At 52.8% G+C, this 13231-nt stretch overlaps 1 protein-coding gene across 9 annotated transcripts in view; it reads right to left on the bottom strand.

Moving 5' to 3' along the window:
• Window positions 1-2997: 2997 nt before the first annotated feature.
• The window catches only part of LOC124020594 (serine/threonine-protein phosphatase with EF-hands 1-like), a 31875-nt gene continuing 21641 nt past the window's right edge, over window positions 2998-13231 (bottom strand). For 2 of the 9 annotated variants that reach the window (XM_046335828.1, XM_046335830.1), the window contains 9 exons: window positions 10532-10600; window positions 8704-9132; window positions 8556-8627; window positions 8165-8350; window positions 7636-7784; window positions 4843-4949; window positions 4075-4238; window positions 3893-3977; window positions 3157-3755 (listed from right to left, as the gene is read on the bottom strand). In XM_046335828.1, the coding sequence (XP_046191784.1) occupies window positions 3556-3755; window positions 3893-3977; window positions 4075-4238; window positions 4843-4949; window positions 7636-7784; window positions 8165-8350; window positions 8556-8627; window positions 8704-9132; window positions 10532-10600 (1461 nt within the window). In that variant the 3' untranslated portion in view covers window positions 3157-3555. Of the gene's footprint in view, window positions 3121-3156; window positions 3756-3892; window positions 3978-4074; window positions 4239-4666; window positions 4679-4842; window positions 4950-7635; window positions 7785-8164; window positions 8351-8555; window positions 8628-8703; window positions 9133-10531; window positions 10601-13231 lie in introns of those variants that run through there. The other 7 variants (XM_046335829.1, XM_046335834.1, XR_006836103.1 and 4 more) reach the window with 6 other exon arrangements.

Here is a 13231-nt window from a genome sequence, read left to right as displayed (position 1 = left end):
GAGAGGCTGGTCCTGCCATTTGGCCTCCCTCCCTGTCAGTCAGAAGTACGAGGTGTGTTTAACAGTGCTCACACATTGCTTTATAATTATGGGGCTTCCAATACACACCCACCTCTACATGCATGCACAAACATGTGCATAAACACACCCACCTCTACATGCATGCACAAACATGTGCATAAACACACCCACCTCTACATGCATGCACAAACATGTGCATAAACACACCCACCTCTACATGCATGCACAAACATGTGCATAAACACACCCACCTCTACATGCATGCACAAACATGTGCATAAACACACCCACCTCTACATGCATGCACAAACATGTGCATAAACACACCCACCTCTACATGCATGCACAAACATGTGCATAAACACACCCACCTCTACATGCATGCACAAACATGTGCATAAACACACCCACCTCTACATGCATGCACAAACATGTGCATAAACACACCCACCTCTACATGCATGCACAAACATGTGCATAAACACACCCACCTCTACATGCATGCACAAACATGTGCATAAACACACCCACCTCTACATGCATGCACAAACATGTGCATAAACACACCCACTCTACATGCATGCACAAACATGTGCATAAACACAACCTCTACATGCATGCACAAACATGTGCATAAACAACAGCCATGCATGCACAAACATGTGCATTTACATGCATGCACAAACATGTGCATAAACACACACCTCTACATGCATGCACAAACATGTGCATAAACACACCCACCTCTACATGCATGCACAAACATGTGCATAAACACACACACTACATGCATGCACAAACATGTGCATAAACACACCCACCTCTACATGCATGCACAAACATGTGCATAAACACACCCACCTCTACATGCATGCACAAACATGTGCATAAACACACACACCGAATACAAATGTGAACCAACCGAGTAAGGAAACAGCCAGTAAAGAGCATTTAAAGCGACACATCACATTATACAACATAACAGCAACCTTACCGGTTCACTAGTTGATATAGAATAAGGAAGTCGGAGACAAGGCAGCCTCGTCTGAGATAGAACAGCCAATAGGAGCAGGAGTCTATCTCCTGGTTCTGTAGTGAGACAGCTTGATGTACAGTACACCCTCTTGGACAGGACACTAGTCCATCTCCTGTTTCTGTAGTGAGACAGCTTGATGTACAGTACACCCCCTGGACAGGACACTAGTCTATCTCCTGTTTCTGTAAAAAGCTGGATATACAGTACACCCCCTGGACAGGACACCAGTCTATCTCCTGTTTCTGTAGTGAGACAGCTGGATGTACAGTACACCCCCTGGACAGGACACCAGTCTATCTCCTGTTTCTGTAGTGAGACAGTTTGATGTACAGTACACCCCCTGGACAGGACACTAGTCTATCTCCTGTTTCTGTAGTGAGACAGTTTGATGTACAGTACACCCCCTGGACAGGACACCAGTCTATCTCCTGTTTCTGTAGTGAGACAGTTTGATGTACAGTACACCCCCTGGACAGGACACTAGTCTATCTCCTGTTTCTGTAGAGAGACAGTTTGATGTACAGTACACCCCCTGGACAGGACACTAGTCTATCTCCTGTTTCTGTAGTGAGACAGCTGGATGTTCAATACACCCCCCCCTAATGAATTATAACCAGATTCTGTTCATGCTTTTGTTGACATGATATGCCAGGATCGGCAATCAACTGTTTTTATTGAGAAATGGCAATATACTTCCATGTCAGCATCATGGACTGTCAGCGCTGGTGGACATTCCTGCAGTCAGCATGCCAATTACACACTCCCTCGAAACTTGTGACATCTGTGTTGTGTGACAAAACTGCACATTTTAAAGTGGCCTTTTATTGCCCCCCCCCCCAAAGCACAAGGTGCACATTTGTAATGATCATGCTGTTTAATCAGCTTCTTGATATCCCACACCTGTCAGGTGGATGGATTATCTTGGCAAAGGAGAAATGCTCACTAACAGGGTTATAAACAAATGTGTAAACAAAAATTTGTGCACAAAATTTGAGAGGAATAAACTTGGAACATTTGTGGGATTGTTTATTTCAGCGTCACGAAACATGGGATCAACACTTTACACCAGGAAGTAAATGAGTTAATGGACCAATAACAAAGACGTGGAAACCTCTCTGTCAATAACAGATCATTTACTTTACACGCTGCCTTTTATGAGATTGGAATAATACTGTCAAATTTACGATAAATTACGATAAATGACCTTTTAAGTGTAAGAAGTGTTTAAAAATACATTTCAGCCTGTTCTGGTGGGATGGTTTTGACCTGCCTGGTGACATCACCAGGAAGTAAATGAGTTAATGGACCAATAAGAAAGACGTTTGAAACTTCTCTGCCAATAACAGATCATTTTCAGTTTTTCAGACCACTCCCAGACTGTCATAGATCAATTCTTGCTTGAGAAATAGCTCTTTGCTAAAAATAAGCTATTTTAGTTTCTTTTTGACCATTTTAATAAAAAACAATCGCAGTAAGGAACTTACCCAGAAATGATTTAATATTGAGATTTAAAAAAAAATTAAATGTCTGCATTGGACCTTTGACCCTGAAGAGAGGATGTAGCAGTCTGGTCTCTGTCTCAGACCTAGAAAAGATGGGGCAAAGTGCTGTTGGTCTGCAGAGCAGAGCTAGGACGTGCCGCGGGGAGCTCTTGTCTGAGTTGTCTGTAGAAACCTCACGTGTGTTGGTCGGTCTCCATATCAGTAGCTGGTGAGAGTAGTGTGTTCTCCTCTGAGACATGTTCTACACCACAGGGAGAAGGGTGACCACATCTCCTAGATCTACAATATTCCTGACTCATGCAACTGCATGTGCTACACTGAGTGTATGGTTGACCACAAGACTGTTTAAGCCTGCAGAGCTAAAGCCAAGGCGAGCATGGCTCCCCTCAAATCTGCTGCTGGATTTTGTAGTACTCTCAGCCAGCCTAGCTGCTGGTCTTTGTAGTTCTCTCAGCCTAGCCGCTGGTCTTTGTAGCCACTGGTCTTTGTATTTCTATCAACCTAGCCGCTGGTCTTTGTAGTTCTCTCAGCCTAGCCGCTGGTCTTTGTAGTTCTCTCAGCCTAGCCGCTGGTCTTTGTAGCCACTGGTCTTTGTATTTCTATCAACCTAGCCGCTGGTCTTTGTAGTTCTCTCAGCCTAGCCGCTGGTCTTTGTAGTTCTCTCAGCCTAGCCGCTGGTCTTTGTAGTTCTCTCAGCCTAGCCGCTGGTCTTTGTAGTTCTCTCAGCCTAGCCGCTGGTCTTTGTAGTTCTCTCAGCCTAGCCGCTGGTCTTTGTAGTTCTCTCAGCCTAGCTGCTGGTCTTTGTAGTTCTCTCAGCCTAGCCGCTGGTCTTTGTAGTTCTCTCAGCCTAGCCGCTGGTCTTTGTAGTTCTATCAACCTAGCAGCTGATCTTTGTAGTTCTCTCAGCCCTGCTGCCAGTGTTGGCTCACTGAGCTAAAGCCAAGTCATTGCCCGGCTAGCTAATGTGAGTCTTCAGCACAAACAACAAGGTTTCTCTCAGCCCTGCTGTTGGTCCTTAACATCCAGTTTGTGCACCACCCTGAAGGCCTCTAGGAACTCGTTGAAGTCGATGCTACCATCCTTGTTGAAGTCTATACTCTTAGCCAGTTCATCTATGGCCCGGTCATCCACCTCCACACCTAGGTGAGCACTAAACAGATGCCAGGTCTGACGAAACTCCTCAATGGATATCTGACCTGGATGGGGAGAGACAGTGAGAGAAACTAAGGAATACTAAAAAACCTTTTCTGTCTAACAAGCTAATGGTTAATGTAGCATGATGTGAACTAGCAGGCGTATGAGCTGTAATAGTCATCATCAGAGTAACGTGTACCAGAGTGGTCTTTGTCCATGATGTTGAAGATAATCTCAAGGTCTGTTCGATACCTGTAAAGAGTTTTAGCCAAGTTTGGAGTGACCTGAACAAAACACAGAGAGATTTTGTGAAAGGAGCAGCTTTATTGATTGCCAAATGAAATCAATCAATGTATCGATCAGTCTCTTCCTGGTTCTGACCTGGGGTATGGGTTGTTCCGGGCCCATGTCCTCGAAGCAGGACTGGTAGTCGATGCTGCCATCTGGTGCCAGCCGTGCCAGGCGCGGGCGCAGAGTCCTCCAGGGCAGGTCCAGTCTCACAACTGACTCCACCACCAGGGCCCACTCACTGACAGAGATACAGCCTGGAACAGACAGCCTGGAACAGACAGTCTAACTCACTGACAGAGATACAGCCTGGAACAGACAGTCTAACTCACTGACAGAGATACAGCCTGGAACAGACAGTCTAACTCACTGACAGAGATACAGCCTGGAACAGACAGTCTAACTCACTGACAGAGATACAGCCTGGAACAGACAGTCTAACTCACTGACAGAGATACAGCCTGGGACAGACAGTCTAACTCACTGACAGAGATACAGCCTGGAACAGACAGTCTAACTCACTGACAGAGATACAGCCTGGAACAGACAGTCTAACTCACTGACAGAGGAACAGCCTGGAACAGACAGACTAACTCACTGACAGAGGAACAGCCTGACAGACAGGAACAGACAGTCTAACTCACTGACAGAGGAACAGCCTGGAACAGACAGACTAACTCACTGACAGAGATACAGCCTGGAACAGACCCAGCACAGAGTCATACACAATGATGGGCGCGTTCCAGGTGATCTTTATGGCAGGTGGCAACACATCTCAGAACATGACTCTGTCATAGGAGTTTGGGGTGTTCTTTAACAGCTGGCAGGCAGTGTGTGGGTGTTATTGCCAAAATATCTTACCACTGTTACTTGTGTCATACTGCTGAAAGGCAGCCATGAGTTCTGAGCGGTGGGAAAACAGCTTCTCCTGTACAGCCCTTACAGCCGAACCCTCTGCCACATTCACCCTGCGGACGGACGGACACACACGATAATCAACTCATTGTCACGCTCTGTATGTAGAGACCAGTAGGAACCGTGATCCCCCAGCCCCTACCTCCACCTCCACCCCCCCTACCTCCACCTCCACCCTCTACCTCCACCTCCAGCCCCACCTCCAGCCCCTACCCACCTCCCCCAGCCCCTACCTCCATCTCCACCCCAGCCCCTACCTCCACCCTCTACCTCCACCTCCACCTCCACCCCAGCCCCTACCTCCACCCCAGCCCCTACCTCCTACCTCCACCCCAGCCCCTACCTCCACCTCCACCCCAGCCCCTACCTCCACCCCAGCCCCTACCTCCACCCCAGCCCCTCCACCCCAGCCCCTACCTCCACCCCAGCCCCTACCTCCACCTCAGCCCCTACCTCCACCTCAGCCCCTACCTCCACCTCCACCTCCACCCCAGCCCCTACCTCCACCCCAGCCCCTACCTCCACCTCCACCCCAGCCCCTACCTCCACCCCAGCCCCTACCTCCACCCCAGCCCCCTACCTCCACCTCCACCCCAGCCCCTACCTCCACCTCCACCCCAGCCCCTACCTCCACCTCCACCCCAGCCCCTACCTTCCACCTCCACCCCAGCCCCTACTTCCACCTCCACCCCAGCCCCTACTTCCACCTCCACCCCAGCCCCTACCTCCACCTTAGCCCCTACCTCCACCTTAGCCCCTACCTCCACCTCCACCCCACCCCCTACCTCTACCTCCACCACAGCCCCTACCTCCACCACCTCCACCCTAGCCCCTACCTCCACCTCCAGCCCCTACCCCCACCTCCAGCCCCTACCCCCTACCTCCACCCCAGCCCCTACCTCCACCTCCACCCCTACCTCCACCTCCAGCCCCTACCCCCACCTCCCACCTCCTACCCAGCCCCTACCTCCACCTCCATCCCAGGCCCTACCTCCACCCCTACCTCCACCTCCACCCCAGCCCCTACCTCCACCCCAGCCCCTACCTCCACCCCAGCCCCTACCTCCACCCCAGCCCCTACCTCCACCCCAGCCCCTACCTCCACCCCAGCCCCTACCTCAACCTCAACCTCCACCCCAGCCCCTACCTCAACCTCCACCCCAGCCCCTACCTCCACCCCAGCCCCTACCTCCACCTCCACCCCAGCACCTACCTCCACCTCCACCCCAGCCCCTACCTCCACCTCCACCCCCACCTCCACCTCAGCCTCTACCTCCACCCCAGCCCCTACCTCCACCTCCACCCCAGTCCTTACCTCCACCCCAGCCCCTACCTCCACCTCCCACCCCAGCCCCTACCTCCACCTCCAGCCCCTACCTCCACCTCCACCCCAGCCTCTACCTCCACCTCCACCTCCAACCCAGCCTCTACCTCTACCTCCACCCCAGCCCCTACCTCCACCTCCACCCTCCACCCCAGTCCCTACCTCCACCTCCACCTCCACCCCAGTCCCTACCTCCACCCCAGCCCCTACCTCCACCCCAGCCCCTACCTCCACCTCCACCCCAGCCCCTACCTCCACCCCAGCCCCTACCTCCACCCCCACCTCCAGCCCCTACCTCCACCTCCACCCCAGTCCCTACCTCCACCTCCACCCCAGCCCCTACCTCCACCTCCACCCCAGCCCCTACCTCCACCTCCACCCCAGCCCCTACCTCCACCTCCACCCCCACCTCCACCCCAGTCTCTACCTCCACCCCAGCCCCTACCTCCACCTCCACCCCAGCCCCTACCTCCACCTCCAGCCCCTACCTCCACCTCCACCCCAGCCTCTACCTCCACCTCCACCTCCAACCCAGCCTCTACCTCTACCTCCACCCCAGCCCCTACCTCCACCTCCACCTCCACCCCAGTCCCTACCTCCACCTCCACCTCCACCCCAGTCCCTACCTCCACCCCAGCCCCTACCTCCACCCCAGCCCCTACCTCCACCTCCACCCCAGCCCCTACCTCCACCCCAGCCCCTACCTCCACCCCCACCTCCAGCCCCTACCTCCACCTCCACCCCAGTCCCTACCTCCACCTCCACCCCAGCCCCTACCTCCACCTCCACCCCAGCCCCTACCTCCACCTCCACCCCAGCCCCTACCTCCACCTCCACCCCAGCCCCTACCTCCACCTCCACCCCAGCCCCTACCTCCACCCCCACCCCAGCCCCTACCTCCACCCCCACCCCAGCCCCTACCTCCAACCCAGCCCCTACCTCCACCTCCACCCCAGCCCCTACCTCCAACCCAGCCCCTACCTCCACCCCCACCTCCACCCCAGCCCCTACCTCCACCTCCACCCCAGCCCCTACCTCCACCCCCACCTCCACCCCAGCCCCTACCTCCACCCCCTACCTCCAACCCAGCCCCTACCTCCACCCCAGCCCCTACCTCCACCTCCACCCCAGCCCCTACCTCCACTTCCACCCCAGCCCCTACCTCCACCTCCACCCCAGCCCCTACCTCCACCTCTACCCCAGCCCCTACCTCCACCTCCACCCCCTACCTCCACCTCCAACCCAGCCCCTACCTCCACCTCCACCCCAGCCCCTACCTCCACCTCCACCCCAGCCTCTACCTCCAACCCAGCCTCTACCTCCACCTCCACCCCAGCCCCTACCTCCACCTCCACCCCAGCCCCTACCTCCACCTCCACCACAGCCCCTACCTCCACCTCCACCCCAGCCCCTACCTCTGAGTCAGGGTGAGTTTCCTGGTATTCCTGCTGACCTGGTACTGGAAGAAGCGAGGGACCAGCTCTCTGCCCAGTTTAATGTAGGCTCCACGGTTACTACCTTCCTCATAGTAGTTAGACGCAGAGAAAATGGTGATCACCTGAAACTTAGATCGTATAGAGTCAGGTGGTCTACTAGCCATGGGGGAGGGGGGGAGGGGGACCCAGACACAGACACATTAACTATCATATATCTTATAGAGCTAGACCTGTTGTCTGCTAGCCATCATATATCTTATAGAGCTAGTCCTGTTGTCTGCTAGCCATCATATATCTTATAGAGCTAGTCCTGTTGTCTGCTAGCCATCATATATCTTATAGAGCTAGTCATGTTGTCTGCTAGCCATCATATATCTTATAGAGCTAGTCCTGTTGTCTGCTAGCCATCATATATCTTATAGAGCTAGTCATGTTGTCTGCTAGCCATCATATATCTTATAGAGCTCGTCCTGTTCACTGGAGATTAGAAGCAGGCCTAACAGATCACCTGTCCGTCGTGGCAGAGTTCGTAGCCCTCCTGTTTACACTCATGTGATCTGATCAGCAGAGTCATGCCGTGTCTCTCCAGCAGGCGTCTGGTCACGTCTGGCCCGAAGTAACTGCCTCCTCCCCTGAAGGTGTTGGGACTGCAGCCTGGCTGGCTCTTCGGGTCGCTCCACAGCAAATCTACTACCTTCAACACGACACACAGTCAGAATGGTCACTACTACCGGAATGCAGGATAACTTCCTGTTGGACAATGTTTCAACTATATATCAACTTTACTAGGAAGAGAAAAGAGCAGGAAGCCAAATTCTGCAAGTCTATTTTGTAATCTTCTTGATCCACCGAACCACCACGGTTTGGCCTCCAGCCTGTAGGTGGCGCTCTGCTCTCACCTGTTTCCACTCCAACTCCTCCCTGGGTGGCTGACGGACGGGGAGGGCGGTGAAGGAGTCCAGGAAGGGCACCTAACAATAATAAAATATTATTAATACTGTTATTATTATTGGTTGTTATTATTATTATCATCATTAGGAAGAACACCTGGAGGTTGTCGGTGGGGCTCAGCATGCTGGGAGAAAGGCAGCGGCACAGAGTGAGGCGGGACGACCCCCGGGGGGAGCACAGTGAGGATGAGGAGGAAGAGGAGGAGCTGCCCTGTCTGGTGAGGTGACGTCTCTTCTTGGGGGTGTTGCCATGGTCCTGGCCCCTGCTCCTACACCTGGGGCTCTCTGGCTGGCCCCTGCTCCTACACCTGGGGCTCTCTGGCTGGCCCCTGCTCCTACACCGGGAGTTCTCTGTCTGGCCCCTGCTCCTACACCGGGGGCTCTCTGGCTGGCCCCTGCTCCTACACCGGGGGCTCTCAGTCTGGCCCCTGCTCCTACACCGGGGGCTCTCTGGCTGGCCCCTGCTCCTACACCGGGGGCTCTCAGTCTGGCCCCTGCTCCTACACCGGGGGCACTCTGTCTGGCCCTGAGTAGAGAATCTTTATTATCCCTGAGGGTAAACTTTACAGCTGATAATAAAATAAAATACACATTTACAAAATAAAACAATAACACAATGTAATACTGAACATCCTACTGTATCAGGACCTGACCTGACTACTGCTCCTAGTCATCCTACTGTATCAGGACCTGACCTGTCTACTGCTCCTAGTCATCCTACTGTATCAGGACCTGACCTGACTACTGCTCCTAGTCATCCTACTGTATCAGGACCTGACCTGTCTACTGCTCCTAGTCATCCTACTGTATCAGGACCTGACCTGTCTACTGCTCCTAGTCACCTCCATCCTACTGTATCAGGACCTGACCTGTCTACTGCTCCTAGTCATCCTACTGTATCAGGACCTGACCTGACTACTGCTCCTAGTCATCCTACTGTATCAGGACCTGACCTGTCTACTGCTCCTAGTCACCCTACTGTATCAGGACCTGACCTGTCTACTGCTCCTAGTCATCCTACTGTATCAGGACCTGACCTGACTACTGCTCCTAGTCATCCTACTGTATCAGGACCTGACCTGTCTACTGCTCCTAGTCACCCTACTGTATCAGGACCTGACCTGACTACTGCTCCTAGTCATCCTACTGTATCAGGACCTGACCTGTCTACTGCTCCAAGTCACCTCCATCCTACTGTATCAGGACCTGACCTGACTACTGCTCCTAGTCATCCTACTGTATCAGGACCTGACCTGACTACTGCTCCTAGTCACCTCCATCCTACTGTATCAGGACCTGACCTGTCTACTGCTCCAAGTCACCTCCATCCTACTGTATCAGGACCTGACCTGACTACTGCTCCTAGTCATCCTACTGTATCAGGACCTGACCTGTCTACTGCTCCTAGTCATCCTACTGTATCAGGACCTGACCTGTCTACTGCTCCTAGTCATCCTACTGTATCAGGACCTGACCTGTCTACTGCTCCAAGTCACCTCCATCCTACTGTATCAGGACCTGACCTGACTACTGCTCCTAGTCATCCTACTGTATCAGGACCTGACCTGACTACTGCTCCTAGTCACCTCCATCCTACTGTATCAGGACCTGACCTGTCTACTGCTCCTAGTCACCTCCATCCTACTGTATCAGGACCTGACCTGACTACTGCTCCTAGTCACCTCCATCCTACTGTATCAGGACCTGACCTGACTACTGCTCCTAGTCATCCTACTGTATCAGGACCTGACCTGTCTACTGCTCCTAGTCATCCTACTGTATCAGGAACTGACCTGTCTACTGCTCCTAGTCACCTCCATCCTACTGTATCAGGACCTGACCTGACTACTGCTCCTAGTCATCCTACTGTATCAGGACCTGACCTGTCTACTGCTCCTAGTCATCCTACTGTATCAGGAACTGACCTGACTACTGCTCCTAGTCACCTCCAGATGGTTCAGACTCCTCCTAGGAAGCCTCAGGGCAGATTTCACCTGCCAATGAATAGACAGAGGAAAGAGAGTACCGTTATCTTCAATCCCCACTGACTGAATGTCGGTCTGCGAGCCCGAAGCTAGTACGTTTGAGACCGGGTCAGTAGAAAAATGTGTCCAACTAGCCCTGTTGTTAAGGATATTTTGTATTTTAAAAGATCTCATGGCACTTCTTTCGGACCCGAGCCAGTAAAAATTGTTGTCTACTAGCCCGGCTAGCCAGTGGCAACAGTCCTTCAGTTTCATCCCAGCCAGTGTGGATTGCAGTAGAGAACAGTAGGATGAATCTTTGTTGTTCCAAATGGCAGACTGTTTTGTTGACAGAAAACAAGGTCATATGATTCTCTCAATGGAACAACTACACATTCTGATATCTGGACCATTTCCTCATAGGGTACTAACCAGGACCTACTACCCAGGACCTACCATACAGGACCTACAGAACAGGACCTACTACCCAGGACCTACCATACAGGACCTACAGAACAGGACCTACTACCCAGGACCTACCGTACAGGACCTACTACTCAGGACCTACCGTACAGGACCTACCGTACAGGACCTACAGAACAGGACCTACAGAACAGGACCTACTACCCAGGACCTACTGTACAGGACCTACTGTACAGGACCTACTACTCAGGACCTACCGTACAGGACCTACAGTACAGGACCTACTACTCAGGACCTACAGAACAGGACCTACTACCCAGGACCTACCGTACAGGACCTACAGTACAGGACCTACAGTACAGGACCTACTACTCAGGACCTACAGTACAGGACCTACAGTACAGGACCTACAGTACAGGACCTACTACCCAGGACCTCCTACCCAGGACCTCCTGTACAGGACCTACAGTACAGGACCTACAGAACAGGACCTACAGAACAGGACCTACCGTACAGGACCTACCGTACAGGACCTACTACTCAGGACCTACAGAACAGGACCTACTACTCAGGACCTACCGTACAGGACCTACAGAACAGGACCTACTACCCAGGACCTACCGTACAGGACCTACCGTACAGTACCTACTGTACAGGACCTACTGTACAGGACCTACTGTACAGGACCTACAGAACAGGACCTACTACCCAGGACCTACCGTACAGGACCTACAGTACAGGACCTACTACTCAGGACCTACCGTACAGGACCTACAGTACAGGACCTACTACTCAGGACCTACAGAACAGGACCTACTACCCAGGACCTACCGTACAGGACCTACAGTACAGGACCTACAGTACAGGACCTACAGTACAGGACCTACCGTACAGGACCTACTACCCAGGACCTCCTACCCAGGACCTACAGTACAGGACCTACAGTACAGGACCTACTACCCAGGACCTACAGAACAGGACCTACTACCCAGGACCTACCGTACAGGACCTACCGTACAGGACCTACAGTACAGGACCTACAGTACAGGACCTACTACCCAGGCCCTCCTACCCAGGACCTACAGTACAGGACCTACTACCCAGGACCTCCCTACCCAGGACCTCCTACCCAGGACCTACCGTACATGACCTACTACCCAGGACCTACAGTACAGGACCTACAGTACAGGACCTACTACCCAGGCCCTACTACCCAGGACCTACTGTACGGGACCTACAGTACAGGACCTACAGTACAGGACCTACAGTACAGGACCTACTACCCAGGACCTACAGTACAGGACCTACCGTACAGACCAACTACCCAGGACCTACAGTACAGGACCTACAGTACAGGACCTACTGTACAGGACCTACCGTAAAGACCAACTACCCAGGACCTACAGTACAGGACCTACTACCCAGGACCTACTACACAGGACCTACTGTACAGGACCTACAGTACAGGACCTACAGTACAGGACCTACCGTAAAGACCAACTACCCAGGACCTACAGTACAGGACCTACTACCCAGGACCTACTGTACAGGACCTACAGTACAGGACCTACAGTACAGGACCTACAGTACAGGACCTACAGTACAGGACCTACTACCCAGGACCTACTACCCAGGACCTACAGTACAGGACCTACTACCCAGGACCTACAGTACAGGACCTACAGTACAGGACCTACTACCCAGGACCTACAGTACAGGACCTACTACCCAGGACCTACAGTACAGGACCTACAGTACAGGACCTACTACCCAGGACCTCCTACCCAGGACCTACAGTGCAGGACCTACAGTGCAGGACCTGCAGTACAGGACCTACAGTACAGGACCTACAGTACAGGACCTACTACCCAGGACCTACAGTACAGGACCTACCGTACAGGACCTCGTACCCAGGACCTACAGTACAAGACCTACAGTACAGGACCTAACATACAGGACCTACTACTCAGGACCTACAGTACAGGACCTACAGTACAGGACCTAACATACAGGACCTACTACCCAGGACCTACAGTATAGGACCTACTACTCAGGACCTACAGTATAGGACCTACTACTCAGGACCTACAGTATAGGACCTACTACTCAGGACCTACAGTATAGGACCTACTACTCAGGACCTACAGTACAGGACCTACAGTACAGGACCTACTACTCAGGACCTACTACTCAGGACCTACAGTACAGGACCTACAGTACAGGACCTACAGTACAGGA

Source organism: Oncorhynchus gorbuscha, unplaced genomic scaffold (genome assembly GCF_021184085.1).
Source record: "Oncorhynchus gorbuscha isolate QuinsamMale2020 ecotype Even-year unplaced genomic scaffold, OgorEven_v1.0 Un_scaffold_861, whole genome shotgun sequence".
In the NCBI taxonomy this organism is placed as follows: Eukaryota; Metazoa; Chordata; class Actinopteri; order Salmoniformes; family Salmonidae; genus Oncorhynchus; species Oncorhynchus gorbuscha.
This window is presented reverse-complemented; position numbering and strand designations above follow the sequence as displayed.